Source organism: Aspergillus piperis (genome assembly GCF_003184755.1).
Source record: "Aspergillus piperis CBS 112811 unplaced genomic scaffold BO85scaffold_2, whole genome shotgun sequence".
Classification (NCBI taxonomy): Eukaryota; Fungi; Ascomycota; class Eurotiomycetes; order Eurotiales; family Aspergillaceae; genus Aspergillus; species Aspergillus piperis.
Genome location: NW_020291592.1, coordinates 1,324,440 through 1,340,005, shown reverse-complemented (window position 1 = coordinate 1,340,005; position 15,566 = coordinate 1,324,440). Strand labels below are relative to the sequence as shown.

Below are 15,566 nucleotides of genomic sequence, written 5' to 3'. Positions count from 1 at the left end.
ATGTTTGAACATTTGCCCTGAGCAGCTGATGCTAAGGATTGTGAGCCAGTGGAAGTTCCCTTGGTAGCATCTTTTCATTAGCCATTTGCCAGGTTGTTGATATATGGAAGAAGCCGAAGCGCGAATATTAAATGAACTATACTTATTTTAGCTTCCTTCCCTGCCTCAAAACAATCACTAAGGCGCACCCAATGCAAATTAATCTCCATCCGACTGAACCAGCCTACACTTGAGTAGGACTGATGGAATCATTATATCCTTCAAAATTACCCAATGACTTCTTGAGATATGAGTAGATAGGAGAGAGGATTGATGACTACGAACTTGGACCAACAGAACGAGAAAGCCCTCCACCGTTAAGAAAAAAAAAATCTCCGAGTTTCATTCTCTGATGAACTATTCAGAAAGCCATTCCCTGCTAAGTCCTCTGGAGACAGTATAACGACCCGGAAGATGCACATAGCAGAGAAGATAATGTCCGAGAAAGGTTCGATCAAGTACCCAAAAACAATGCCACCGTAGGCATTTGCAGTATCAATGGCTTTGTCTGTCGCACAATGTGCTTGAAACTCCATGAGAGGAGAAAATCAGTAGCACAAATCAAAGCCCAAGGGTCCTCAAATGGATCTCAATGATAGTATTATCCCGGAAGGTACCTCCATTGCTGTCCGGACAGGTTTCGATGTAGGAAAGCATAGAAAACCTCGAATCTTCCCAGAGATATCAGTAGGAAAGGAAGCCCTTCCAAACCCCAGAAAATGTAACAACGAGTACTCAGTCTAATCACAATGATGCGCTGTTACGGCCGAGAACTATGCGCCATTATCGCGCGTCTTCTGGATCATGCAAAGATCCCTCATGTCCTCTGGAACGAGTACATGCTATCTGCCTATGGTGCCTTTACACAAGAGGTAAGCTTTCCATCGCACCTACATCCACGGGCTCAATGATCTCACTAACAATCTCCAGCCCCACGACATATCCTTCATCATCCCAAACAGACTGATCGACGCTGCGTATCGAACTCTACAAGCAGCAGGATTCACAACCTGTCCCGAGAGCCACATCGAAGCTTGCCCGCGCTTCCAATGTCCCGAAGACGGCATGATACCAGCAAGGCACTTCCATATCGCGAGCTACTGGATTGTTCCCGCGCGTACATACTACCTGAAACTATACAGGCACGCAGAAACCCTCTTCTCATTCCCCGAACCCACTTTGAACGAACCGTCCCGACACGACAAGTACTACATGTCAACCAGGGACGAACGTCTCCCTACTCAGATCGAGCCACTGCACGACGAGAGGTCAATGTTATACGTCGAGCTCAATGAAAGAGCATATAGAGACCCCTACGAGCTGGAAAGATATAAAATCAAGATCCCGAACCTCACTATGGCCATTCACGCTCTCATCCTCTTACGCTGCCGAGACGAGGGCTATAATAGCCATTGTGATGATGATTGGTATCGCATGCTATCTTCTATTCGCTGGTATGTTGTTCAGCGGGGTAAAATGCAGATTGACAGGCTGGAAGCGGTCATCCAGCCGATTTGGGATAACTTGGAACAGCAGTATGGGAATCTTTGGATAAGAGCTCTGCGGAAGAAGCTGAAGAGGGAGAGAGTCCTACCGCTTCCTTCTGTTGATCGGAATTGTAGGTGCTTTCGCGATTTGGATGAGTGAGTGAGTTTTTGTAGATGCTGAATGATATAGGCGGTTTGTTTTGCAGATAATAGTGCACTTTACCGCCAGAGATACTCCATTACTCACCTCCGCTACTTTACGATACTGGTGTCGATGTGAATGGTAGTCTATTTGCTAGGATGATGTAAACGCCTCATACTAACTGTCAAGCTTCAAGCGTCATTAAAGATAAATCAACTACGAAGGGTCCGAATCCTTCTCACCTAACTCCTCTCAGAAGATAACAGAAGGAAGCTCTGACTAACGAATACACACCTCCATAAGTGTCCCCCTCGTATGCCAGGGCATATATACGTTCCTGTGACTCACAGAGATAAGGCATACTCATATCCGAGCAACCGTAAGCATTCCGAAATCCAGCGCTTCCATATCTTCAGGCAAACATGTATCTAATCCTAGAACATGTTTCAGAAGATAGGTTAGTAGACAATAGGATGAGACAATAACAAGGCTCTAACTATGTACTAAAATCAAAAATGAAGATCTTCAGAAAATTCACAATGAAACAATCAACGAGTTCAATAGATAGATGAAGGTCCAGGTGATCTTCCAAGACCATTACACAGCCACTATTGACCTATTCAACAACTAGCACGCACAAGTTAACTAGAACAAGCTGAAAGAAAGCTAGCATTCACAGGTCCTTGATTTGGCGTCCTATTTTAGATAGTGATGTTAAAAGACCGAGGACAAAGAGATACATACAAAGTAAGTAGCTGGCGGAAGATGAAACAAGGCGCTTGAATGGGGATGTATAGAAGAATGAAAGACTCATTAGGAATAAGAATAGAAGGGTGAATAAGTGTCTTGGAACAATTGCTTAGTTTGTGGAGTGTGATTTTAGGGGAGAGAGGATCAATGGTGCGTTTGGTAACACACTCATTGTAGAGGAAAGGCGTCAATAGAATGGTGTGTTTAGATTCTGTGTATTCACTGAGACAGTCACTGAAAGGAAGAAGAATAAGAAGATTCCTTACAATAGCCACTATTGAAGAGACAATGTAAATGCTATTCATAGACTAATAACACACCGTGATGTCTCAGATATGTCCAATTCTTAGAAGAAATATCAGGTGGTCCAATGCATGCCGATGAAGTTCAGCATACTGAGGAAAGCATTGAAGCTTTCAACACGTGGTAGGGAGAAAGAAATTGAAACAGAAATTCGATTGAAAGTGGTGGTATCCTCCTGTTATCATGCAATGCCCAATTGATCTAATGCATCAAATCCCGTAACTACCATGAGATATGCACAAGAGTGCCAACAAAACTGCCTCCCACAAAGCACATTCCCATATCCATATCAATATCCGTGTCCTAAAGCATGCCCCATGACCAAAAAGAAAGAACCGAAAGTTAGAACCCAGATAAGCAGCGAACGTGAACGAACTTAAGACCTATAACCCCGACAACAGAGCGCCGGGCCCCTATGAATAAGAAAAAACGCCTTCAACAATAACTCCGCTCTGAGGGGTAAGAAACAAAAGAGTAAACGTCCATCCCAGGTGACAAAACGAGACGAAAATCATAAGAAAAGAAAAGAAGAAAAAATATTAGATAGACTTGTATGTGATAGCAGATAAACTGGTGGAGGGTATTTTGAACGTTCCATGGTACTGTGTTCGAGATGAGGATTAGTATGTCGTGCCCTGCTGGTTGATCCAGGTGTCAAAATCGCCACTGGTACCATCAAGAGCAGGGTCGGTTTCTAGGGTGTGTATTCCCTGTGAGTAGGTCGTCGCGGTATAAGGGATTGAATAAGGTGCCAAGGAAGACGAGGGAGAGGTGTAGCAGTTGACATTGGAAGAGTCTTGCCACATATTGTGAGAGCTGCCAAAGAGCTGGTTCGGGCTCTGGAGCTCGGTCTGCAGGGTCAGGAGCTGGGGATCCAGTTGTCCATCACCGGGCAACGAGGTGGACGGCTGAAGAAGGTCATGATGTGTGGAGCCGGGTAGAGCAGCCAGTGGAGTGGACGAGGACGTAGCATATTGAATCCCATGCAAGCCAGTCTTCTTGAATCGGACATCCTCTACGTGAGGGATAAGCCCTGCATGGATTGTCTGGTGGAGGTAGTGAGATGGCTCAGAGGAGGGAATCATGCCAGGGTGCGGCCGCCCATGGTTGGCTGCATGCCAGGCAGATGAAGAAAGGTAGGTATCCCCAGGTAGATGTAAACCATGGTCAGCAAAGTCAAACGGGGTCGAGTCCCGACTTTCCCAGCCACTACTATCAATTTCCGAAGAGCTCGCGGCACGGTTTTGCAGAAAAGCTGAAGTGGATCCAGGGGTGCTGGCCAGGGGACGCTCATCTTCGCTCCCAGCTCGTTTCTTCTTATCTTTCGACGGCGAGAACTTGTAACCAGGATGCGCCTTGAGGTGGTTACTCTTCTCGATATTGGCCAGAAGCTCGTACTTCTGACGGATTTCTGGGGATTCAAGCCTCCAGCTGTCACCCGCTGCTTCGGAAACCACTTGATGATTGTTCTGCGCAAACCATTGCTTTGTCCGGTCCGCATATGCCGATCGATAAAGCATGAAAGAGTTCATGGGCCTGGCAACCTTTCCGTTCCTCTTGGCTACCTCTTGGTGACGAACTTCTATTGACCGGTTCACCCAGCGTTCCATGTCTCGAATAGGGATGTTTGTCAAATGCTTGGTCACTTCACTCAGAGGGCCTTCGAGCTCAACTCTTGTGTCCTTCCTATTTCTATTCCTGCGACGCACTCTAGGCGACCTGGCCACCCTTGCCCTCGTCACCTGTCTCTGGGACGACGGCGAGCTCCATCGTGGTACCGATTCTGAAACTAGGCCCTCGTCTGCAGCAGGGGGAGGCGTGTTAACCTGAAGGCCATTTGTTGCCATCTAAGACTTAATCAGCACTACGGCTCACCTCAAAGACCTGGAAAGTCCAGTATTGGCAAGACTTACCGGGGCTTGCATGGACAGTGATCGAGGATAGTCCCCGGAAGAGACGTACTGTGATGAAGGAGGAGTGTACTCCTGAAACACAATTAGCCTTCAGCTTATGAACTTGAGCAAGTTGCGTCTGCTTACCAGAGAGTGTGGTCTGTGTTCGTATGAAATATCACCAGACGCACGATTTCCATGTAACATAGAACTATAAGGGTCGTGATGTCCATAAGCTTGCTGGAGCGTGCCACAGGAGGTTCGATGAACTTCTGGTGCAGGGTCTCCATCAGTAGAATGAGGCGGGGAAGGCGGTTGACCGCGAATCATTCTCGCCGTAGCGACAGTTGCCATGGTGCGAGGAAGAGCAAGACGGAGTGAATTACAATAGAAGATGACAAGGAGAGGTTAAGAGGTTGTGAATCAAAGAGAAAGCTAGAAATGGAGTTCAAAGGTAGGGGCAGCGAGACCTCCAATTTCGGGGTGTAGGAATGAATAGGCAGAAGTATGCGACGGCTGGGCTGAGCCAGAAAAGTTGCGGGGATCAGTGAGTGGATATCGTGCACGCCTAGGCGAGCCAATAACCCGGAATAGTGGTAATAGCAGTTAAGGAATAGTCCACCGCAGGGAAGCTATGCATTTGAAGGCTTTCCAGAGGGTTGTGATTCAACGAAAGGTTACAACAACCTGGCAAGTATGTGCGGAAGAACTGGAGGGGAAATGAAAAAGACAGGATAGACGGCGGGGGAGCTAGCAGTTCGAAACGAAAGGACAGGGGAGAAGTGACGGTAGAGATTGTTGCCAAAAGGGCGACAATAAAGCACTCAACAGATGAAGAAGAGTGAAAGAATAAGAACAGGGAGGTGGAAGAAAGAAAAAACGGTGAAGTGAAGCCTGAGAGGAACAAACAAGTAGAGGCCCACAACAACCACGACAACAAGCAGAAGAGAGAGAGAAGAGGTGAGGTGGAGCCCAGAAGGATGCGGTAAAGATTATGGAGATGGGGAGGAAGTGTGTAGCGATTTGCTTTGGTCTGAACAAAAGCCAGAGAGCAATGCGAGTAAGCACAATTGAGAGAAGCTTGATGATGAACACCTGTTGTTGTTCACGAGGTGTGAAAGGGAGAAAGGATTAGGGACAAGGGAAAATCAGTGGTGGAAATCAGGCGGATATCAAGCAGTTTAAGGCGGGATGGATACTGCAGCACGAAGTTCTAGATGGGGATGACAACCATGGAATCCCCAGCGGCTGAAACCCTTGACGGGCTGCCCTCCGCTGGCCGGCGGTGGTGAATTCCCTCGATGTTGGCACGGGGTTGCTGGATGGCGTTGTCTTTGTTCCGCTGTCTTGGGACCGGAGCCAGACATGGATGCATTCCCTTTGGTATCCCCCATCCGCTCGATTGATGTGATTTGATTTCCCATTTTATTTTAGTATCTCTTCGCTTGTCTGCTACACTTTTGCTCCTGGGGCACCCATATGTTTATTTTCGGATCCTCCCACTCTTTCTTCTTTTCCCCTGTTCATTCTTCTACGGCGTTGGCTTCTAGATTTTCTCTTTGTGCCAAATCTAGGTTCCTCTTCTAGTCTTCCAGAAGGATACAGGAGGGGGGAGAAAAGAGGGGGAGGGGGAAGAACCAGCGGGTTTGAGGCTGTTCAGAGCCTGACTTTAGGGTGGTTACTAAATGCGGACATGCATCTACCCAGGCACGGATTGGGTTTACCTCTCTTATCATGTCACTGAATATTGAGGCGCGGCGTTTGCTGAGCCATCCCCTCAGTCACTGGAAGGGATGGCGGGAAATGAGAAAAAAAAAAGAGAATAATAGCTTGGGTATGATCGGTATTCACATTACGTAGAGGACATTGGTCCCTAGTGAATCTGGATCGTGGAGCAAACCCATACCTCATAATAAGGGAATTATTATTGAATTCTGAATTTCAGTGAGTGGGGAACCAAATTTAACAGCCAAATTAGATAATAAAAGGAATAAAAATCAAATTAAAAAGAAGGCGAAAAAAAAAAAAAATAAAATGAGAAAAATAACTTCGAATGGAAAAAAATAATTATAATAACGAGGGGGGTAACTGGCAGTCTAACGTTCAGGCATTCGTCCCACTCTTTGCCTATTAAGTTACTAGTGCGATCTACTATCTATCCGGGGACCGGAAATAAAGCAGGCAGTGACACTGGTCAGAATTAGCCTCATGCTCTGGATGTGATAGCGTGCACTGTGTATGTATTCACAGCAAGTGAATAGTCTAGACATCAAGAGGCACTTCATGAATTCTAGGACACTGACATGCTCATTTTATTCTTCTACAGAGCCGGAGGAGCAACTAAAGCGGCCAGAGAGAGAAAAGAAGTATCAAGATAGAAAGTGTAGATCGGGGAAGCACAAGGCTAACGATAAAAGATACGCTAAAAATCTGAAAAAGGAAAAAAGAGGCAAACAAGATGCTACCAAGCGATCATCGAGATTACCGGCTCTCATGAGAAACAGATTGAGACAGCCGGATACAAGAGGTATCCGAGCTTAACTCCATGTTTTAACTCCCCGGATATCGGGTCTCCTCATCCGAGCAGTCTCGAACTACTACTCTGAAGTGTAGATATCTTGCAGACATCGACATTGACCAACCGGATTTCAGTATATTAAAATTCGTCAGTCTTCATCCATGAAGACAGGCAAGAGAAATTCAAGGCTAGGCTTGGTTGAACCCGAATGAGTCAGTTCTAGCCAGTAAGCAAGCAATCTGTTTCCCGAGAAATCGATATGCACCACTATTATCATCATCAGCGTCACTACCCCGTCTACATACTTCGGCTCCGAAGGAGAGGAACGCGTTCCATGGATCGGTATTCTCCAGCGCCTGGGACGTCCACATACGTGTATCTAGACTCTGCTTTCTCCGCATCCGCACATCGCCGAGCAGAGCTTGCGACACGCCCCTGGGTCATTCAGGCGAAGACATGAAGCGCACGTATGTATGTATCTGAAAATGGTAGGTAGCTAGCGCAAATCATGAGCATACTATTGCTTGGCCCATACCCCACAATCAAGCCAGTCGATCGTTCGTGTCGTTTCTTGCTTATCCCTTAGCGAAAGCGGCCAGACTACGTTGAGAGACGGAGAACTCAGAGGCAAGCGCGCATTAGGTGAGAGTTGGGCTACAAGCCCGCCTCTTGGGAAGTCTGAGGTAGCCCACTGAAAGATGCTGCGTGACTCGTGAGAGACATCTGTCATGTGTCGAACCAGTGGATACTGAGTTGTATGTTGGTTCGGATGCGAGCAAGGTCCATGTTTGTAGTTGGGCCAAGACCAACAACCCAACCAGAAGGGCGCAGGGCACTCCGTAGACAAATTGTGATTTTCTTTGCTCCTTGGAAAGGGTGCATAGCCGTGAAGATGAATAGCGAGAATATGTTATGCCATTCTAGTCCTATTTTCTTCTCAGCGACCGCAATCACGTCTATAGAAATTAGGTTTGCGCGGGGAGTCGATTGCCCGACGTCCGTTCAGAGAAGGAAATCAACCCCCCCCTCTTCTTTCTCCCCTCCAAACCAGACTAACTCAAGAGAGCATGCCGCGAGCATCTCGTAGTATTTGAGACCATGGACCCAAAAAATACGCCACACGATTACTATTGGCTTATCCATTGGTCGGGCTGAAGTAGCCGGCGAGCTACGACTGGCTCCAGCAGATCAGTGAGCAGCGCTAGCGTCATGTATTGAAAAGACTAGCCCACTTAAGCTGGCGGGATCGTGCCGGCGAAGGCCGCCGGTGGGGGTCCTGCCTAATACTGCGATTTCCAGCTAGTACTTACTGTCTCCTGTGTAGTAGTAGGTTGACACGGGGCTCGCCGCGGAAGGAGATTTGGTTCTAGTGGGGTTGAGGTGGGGAATGCGATGCTTGAATCAGGCAGAACTGACTCTGTACCTGCGCTATCTTCTATGCGAACGGAAGGGCATAGACATGATTTTCTGCTGAGCCAAGTAATTCAGGTTATGGGTTAACGTTAGTTATAGTAAGTAGGCCGCATCAAAGCTGCGTAAGTATCGCGTAGTTTCCCTGCATGTCGTTAGCTTGTTAATGCCAATTATGACAGGGGGTCTGCATGCAGTATACGCTGATGTATGATAAATTGCATCTTAGCTTGGCTGGCTTAAATGGGATTGCGGCGCATGTTTATTTCCGGCGTTCTGCTTACCCCCTTGTTTGGGAATGGGCCATCCTTATGGTTGGGTCCTCTACGGTCACGTGTGTTAGCCCAGCCATCGTTCGAAGGATTCGGGGATTGTCATGTCATATATGCCTCTCATGCACACTGCCTTTGCAATATGTAGTTCCGTCCTGTTCTGCATTATGCCACCGCGGAAACAGCGTTTCAGCTGCAAGTTGCATAGTTGTAGTATACCAACATTGCACACGGTCCGTTGACAGCCACTGATTGGCATAGGACGTGCAGCGGAGCCAGTATAGTGTGCGGCAGCTACATGAAGTATCAAAACAACAACAGCCACACAGAACTCACCTACTCTGGCGAGTCGGTTGGACTGGATGAGATTGCAAAGAACCCACAGATCGCCTGCCTCCACTGACGGCTGATCCACTTCTCACGATTTTCCTTCCCCAATCGATCCCCCCTTCTTCCCTTCCCACCCTCACTTGCCATAAAATCCTCCCGTTCCAGCTGAAGGGATGATCTGACGGCCTCCGAGAGAGCTAGTATGATCTGCGGCTGCCAAAATGGGTTTCAAGGTTCTGATGGACCCGCGAAGGCACACACCGATGGCTTGCGCAGGAACCAGAGTTGCCCGGTGTGAGCATTCTTTGTCCGGACTTCCTCGGTTTTTCCTGACTATTCTCGGGCGCAGGAACGTTGCTGAAGAAGAAACCTTAGTGGAAACCATTTCCTTCGTTCCTTGTTCTAGGGAGGGGTCTGAGCGGCCACTTCCTTCTGGAGGTGGATGATCGTATGGAGGTCGTCATTGGTCCCATGGGTTGCATGGACGGCCACTTCGTGTAGGCCTTCTGACAACCCCCTTCCGCTTCCCCTCGAGCGCCAGTATGGAACGAGTAACATGGGTAACCTTCTGTAACTGCTTGGCACCGCATCTGGAGGAAGGGTTATACAGCTGAGGTGGCTTGCGCCCAGAGGCCCAGACATTATCATTGAGATTCCGGAGGAATTACCCAAACTGAATGGTTGGTGTCACTTGGGTAACTTCCTGCTTCCTCTTGCAGATAGGGATTGACACAGGGATCCGATCGGGCTCGCCATGGACCTTCCCAACCATCCACATCAACTGCGAGCGTTCGATGGCCTTCTGGAAGGTCAGTAAACCCCCGCCAAGCAGCGCACCTTCCCATGTCCGGCACTCATCCTTCTCCAAGCCACTCGATGAAGTAAATCTAACGCGTGTCGCAGAACTTGGACGGTCTGCTGACTGGCGAAGTTCCTGATACGCCAAGTGCACCATTGTCTCTATTGAATCTGCCTACATTGATGAGTCGTCGCCTCTTCGAGTCAGTCCATTTGGGACTCGAGCCTATCCAACCAAAAAGAGGTAGTAGCTGAGAATAACACCCGTTCTTAAGGATATCTGTTTCAGATAGTCACTACTGTGCCCAACGTGCTTTTTCAATTTTGGGGTTTAATATTGCCTCATATCACAGTGGCATCTGCAGGGGAGGAGGGAAATGAGCCAAGGCCTCGGATATATGAAGAATGACAGGGAGAGTCCCTTAGGTTCTCACGGGGGCTATCCTGGACATGCCGTTTCCACATTGAGGGATTGACGAATATCTCCGAGATGCTCGGAAACAGGCCAGTAGCGCCACGCCTTCTGCAGGGATTAGCGCTGGGCAGCAGCCGTCGAACTTTCTTCCAGTCACGGGATTGATATGACACGGAGTGGAACCAGAGGGGCGCAGGTATGTACATACGTCGGGACGGTGTCTCTGGTGCAATTGGATAGCGCGTGAAGTGGTGCGCGCCGTAGCCGGTTGACCCCCAGCCCAGCCAAACTGCCTCGTGATCAAGCAAGAGCTGGCGAGCCCTCTACTCACCGATTTTACCAGACACGCCTTTACCGCTAGATAGCAGGCATGGCAGGCAATGGTTGCGAAGAAAACGTGGCTCAAGACATGGGGATTGTCGGTCAATCACGACAGCAACCGTTGAATCACCATGCATACAACCTACGTATTTGGCGCTTACTTCGGACAGACCATGATTTCGGTTGGAAGGGATTCCTATAGGGAGAGAGGATACCAGAGTCGCAACAGGCCGCCCGTCTTAGGTCGCACTAACGAACCGACCTGCCATTGCCTACGGAGAAGCATGTGCAATCATTGGTTACTAGCTTAGTTCTCCCTGCACGATGTGGCAATGGCAAGTTTTGGCCCCTATAATCGACACGTTAAGGACCCGACAGTATGGGTATTGGGTACGCGAAGTGAGAAGGACTCAGCTAGTCTAGCGCCTGAGCCACCGGCGTTTCTCTTGGTAGTTATTGCTAAGTCTGCATCAGGACAAGTGAATTTCGAGTCAACGTCACTAGCTGATCACTGTCTGGTTGGTTACACAGATGGAAAAGGGTTTTCCAAGACCTGACTATTATGGACTCTACATAGCAAAAGGGTGCCCCGAAACCCACCTATTTTGCCCCCTCACTTCTAGGGGCGATAGCTCGGTTTCGCACAGTCCAACACTTTGTACACACTGTGTCTCCTTGGTCGATGGTGGGAAATCTACGGGAAATCTCGTACGACGAAGTAGCTAGGAGCTGTGCATGTGAGCAAAGGTAAGGCTGCATAGGATTCGTGAGGAGCGCAATGAAAAGCAGGAATTGATACAGTGCTGACCTGCACCGCGGTTATAAAGCTAACTTTGACATGACACAATGAAAGATGCAAGTATTCAGGCGAAGGAATTAAGGTTGGGATTCGACTGGAGGATACAATACGCACAAGCAAATGCCAACCTCAAGTAAACCTGAGTAGGCAAGGAATTTGGAAAATCTTCATTAAACATGTCGAAATGTCGACGATCTGCCAAATTTGACGAGGGATATTTTTTCAGGTGACACTAACAGCAGACTGCCAAGAGCAAGTTGAATGGATGACCCTCAAGAAATCGCAACAACACTGCCTGCCCATTGCATACTATGAGTAGATTGGGGGGGAAAGGATTTGGAGAAGAGGGTCATTGCTGGGCGCCCAGTCTAGACCGAGCTCATCCGGACTAGCGTGGTATCGGGGCCGCTTTCAGTGGTACCAAGCAAGTAAGTAAAAAGCAAGTCAAGTCACTAACTTTCCTGACGTCGTCCACGGACCCATAGGCACCCCCGCTAATTACGGTAGCTTAGCCTCCGCGCTGCCCCCAGCGGGGAACCACCCGCCGCTGTGCCCCTGGGAAGCAGACAGATCTGCCTTCCAACATGCCCGCCATTGGTTGACGGGAAGAAAATCATCGACTAAATTTTCATCGAGTAATTGCTCGATGGGCAGCACGAGCAATTTTCTGTCATTTAGTCACACCATGACGATCCATCATTGGCCTGTTCCCTTTGGTAGGTGAATGCTGGTCACGCCACCTCATGCTTCTCCCGCCAGCCAACCGAGTTCGGTAACTCCAAAGTAGCTGGTACGTAAGAACTAAGTCACCCTAGGCTTGTGGAGCAAGTACTAGGTACTTGCTCCATACAGAGAGAACATCTCCATCCACATTCAGGGGGATATTACGACGTAAGCTATGGCCTCCCTCTGCGCTTAGGACGAATATGTGTCATTGAGTTTATCAGGAGAAGGGGGATTGAATACTCTTTCTAACCTACTTTGTAGTATCAGCATTCCACCTAGGTTCAACACGAGAAATACTCTCCCACAGAGTTCTCAACCCACTTCCTCCCGCCGGGAGATCCGATAGGCATAGCTTGCCCTTCGCAAGCATCCACTACGGCTCAGTATCAAGGCGCGAGACAGATCCGGGAATCCAATAGGACCCTTGCCAGTAACATACACAAGCAACTGCCTAAGATAGTACTACTCGTACTAGTAGTAGTTTCTGATACCAATCAGAAACACAGCTCCAACATCTCCAACGCCTGGCAGCCGTGCATATTAGCCGGTTCAAACTATCTGATCTGAGACATTGTCGGAAATCATCCAATGAGCCTCCCATGCGATGTGCATGAAGCCAGCCTTGTCAGGCAGCCGTCTCAAATTTGTCATAGCCACCGTATCGGCGATCTAAAAAGTTGACAGGTAGACTAGTTAAGCAGCAGTATGTACTCCGTAGATAGGTGGACTATCATTTCAGCCTTACAAATTTCCAACTGGAGAATTCCTACACCACGGGATCGTCGTGTCATGCAGTCGGTGAGACATGACACATATCGCCTCCAATTACCAAAACAGGAACCAACAAACTAAAAGCCACTGGAGTCAATCGAGGAGATAAGGTATGGGAGGGGTGAGAAAGAGATGAACATGCCCGAGATCAACCTACACATCTGGAATCTCGCATACAACATGTGTTTGCAACATGGGCGCCCGAACCTAACATTGCCCTATCAGCCCCCTCCATCTAACCTCTTTTCGATACTTCTTACAGGGATCGATTGCTGGTACGAATAATATACTAACACAGGCTTGAGTACCCAGGAGGTACCCTTTCCACCTATTCTAAACGGACAATCACCGACAAAAGTACAAGCGAGGTACCTCACCCAACGGCCAGCCGCTTACAACATTTCCCGCTTTGTAACAAACTCCCGTCACATTTATTTTTTCCCTTATTCAGAGTTGCCAACAGTTAGGACTGGAATCAGTCTAACCATTCCCGGGCATCTGTGTGTAAGTTGTGGACGCGACAGGGCACCGGCACCGGCACCTCCTTCCAGGCTGAACCGAGTATAGTTGCTATCTCCGAACCAGAAGATCAGCCGGAACGGTTCCAGTGGAGTAGCAGGGCGCACCTGCGCAGCCCAGGAATCCTAATTATGGTTTCGCTCACATCCGACAATGCGTTTTGAGTGGACGGCAAAAATCGGGTTCCAGTGTTTGGGCCAGAAGGTGTCGGAATCCTTCCATGCAGGTAGCATACTCAGTATGACTAGCTGTTCTCCATCGATGATCACACACTTGGTCTCATATCTATATGAGCAGTTATGCGATTTTATGTGTGTACAGTTCCAACTTTGAGGCATTGGAGGTACAACACATCGGTTGATCTGTCCGTGTTCGTGTATGTACGGCCAAGATTGACGGGCAGATTGTCATAACCATCGGTCAATCGCTTCACCGATCTCCTCCTCTACCTTACCGTCATAGGCAACTCTTGTTCATTGCTGCCGTTTGCTTGCTTCTGAGATGCGTCTATAAAGATTTGCGCTGCACGCGGAGATATTTCGGACTCGGGCGAGATTCGACTGGTCAAGTCAAGTCGTTTCGAGTCACACAGTACATCCGCATACTCTTCCTTTTACTTTCTCTCGAGAAAATGCTGATTTCATTATGCCTTGGTGCCTGTCCGCTGCATATCTTTGGATCTGCTACATACCAACAAAAAAAAAAACACCCCCAAGATAAGGATGATTCTTTGGAAGCATGCGGCTCTCAGACCACGCAAACATACCATCACAAATCCACGGTACTCTCACCCATCATTTTAACCCACTCACACGGAGAAAAGGACACGGACAAGGCCACCGTCTAGACCGTGCGAGCGAGCGATCTCCCCCCACTACTATCCGGACACGGGCCCGGATCCGGTCGGAGGACGGAGATATCAAGCTAACTAACTACAGAGTAACTAAGTAAGTTAGGTTGCTTGCTGACTGAGCAATGTTCGTTCAATCTCCGGGTAGTGGAACCAAGTTATCCATCTAGTAGTCCAAATGAGTGTAGTCTAGTTGATGTGATTAATTCCACCCAGTCCAGTCCACTCCCATACGCAAGCTATCAATCAATCAATTTTTGATTGAACGATCTACTCAAAAAGGAGAACTACTTAGTCTAGTATAGTTGATCGGTTCATTCCGCCGTGGTCGAGAACTTTTCATTTCTTTTCGGTGGTGATTTTCGCTAACTCCCTCACTAGTCTAGCGAACGTTTTCAGGAGACTACTGATAGATTAGGGAGATACCTACTTAGGTGAACTACTGCATGGGTAGGGGATGTTGGGAAAGGACTCCCTAAACAATACTAGTTTATCTAACTGTAGTGGACTGGGATCCTGGTTAGCAAGTGAGAACTAAGTCATTAGTTCTTGAACTACGTGCTAGATAGTTGAACTAGTTAGGGTTGAAGGCAAGCAAGGGTAAGTGAGCCGACAAAGTACCATTGTGTAGTAAATCCCTCCCCAACAATATCGTTGTATGGGTGATGTGTGTCTTACTTGACTCGAATGCTGTATGTTTGACATGTTCGATAGCTAGATCTTGAATTGTGTATAGATTCATGCATATACCAACTTTATAGAAAGATCACACACACATACTTCTACTCCCCCGTTCCTAAAGATGGACAATCAATTAACATCCCACTGCTTACTACTTACTACCGTGACCCAAACCACCACCCCGTTCATACCCGATCAGCCAGCCATCCCACTACTACCTTCTCCACAATATATACTTACCCCTACTAAGTAGAGTACTATCCATCGGATTCTGACACCCCAATATTAACCGATCTCAAAACCCGAGCCGAGTCAATCCTCATTTATCCATCCATCTGCCGCAGCAACTCCATCCCGAGTAGTCTACCACTACGTACTAAATAATATGATATAAACGGTCCCCGTTCGCAGATAGCCTCATAGCCTAGTACGTACTTGATATAAATAACTTAAACGAAATTAAACAAATTAAAACCACGCGGCCCTTTTGCCCTTCTTCCCCTTCCCCTTCCCGCAAGCCCAATGTGACCCTGTGTCTTTTTT

The 15,566-nt window shown here is 48.0% G+C and overlaps 3 protein-coding genes across 3 annotated transcripts; 1 reads left to right on the top strand and 2 right to left on the bottom strand.

Annotated features, from left to right (window-relative positions):
- Positions 1–788: 788 nt before the first annotated feature.
- On the top strand, positions 789–1,686 carry BO85DRAFT_483931 (uncharacterized protein; the record flags this gene model as incomplete). The annotated part of the gene is made up of 2 exons (XM_025663198.1): positions 789–911; positions 970–1,686. 2 exons carry the CDS (start codon positions 789–791, stop codon positions 1,684–1,686), a joined length of 840 nt encoding a protein of 279 aa, XP_025519840.1.
- Positions 1,687–3,128: 1,442 nt separating this feature from the next.
- BO85DRAFT_501498 (HMG box protein) lies at positions 3,129–5,144 on the bottom strand. The gene is made up of 3 exons (XM_025664171.1): positions 4,761–5,144; positions 4,635–4,706; positions 3,129–4,568 (listed from the first exon to the last, which is right to left on the bottom strand). Exons 1-3 carry the CDS (start codon positions 4,965–4,967, stop codon positions 3,342–3,344), a joined length of 1,506 nt encoding a protein of 501 aa, XP_025519839.1. The 5' UTR covers positions 4,968–5,144; the 3' UTR covers positions 3,129–3,341.
- A 4,459-nt stretch (positions 5,145–9,603) lies between these two features.
- BO85DRAFT_483929 (uncharacterized protein) lies at positions 9,604–10,098 on the bottom strand (the record flags this gene model as incomplete). The annotated part of the gene is made up of 2 exons (XM_025663197.1): positions 9,604–9,733; positions 9,812–10,098. 2 exons carry the CDS (start codon positions 10,096–10,098, stop codon positions 9,604–9,606), a joined length of 417 nt encoding a protein of 138 aa, XP_025519838.1.
- Positions 10,099–15,566: the final 5,468 nt, after the last annotated feature.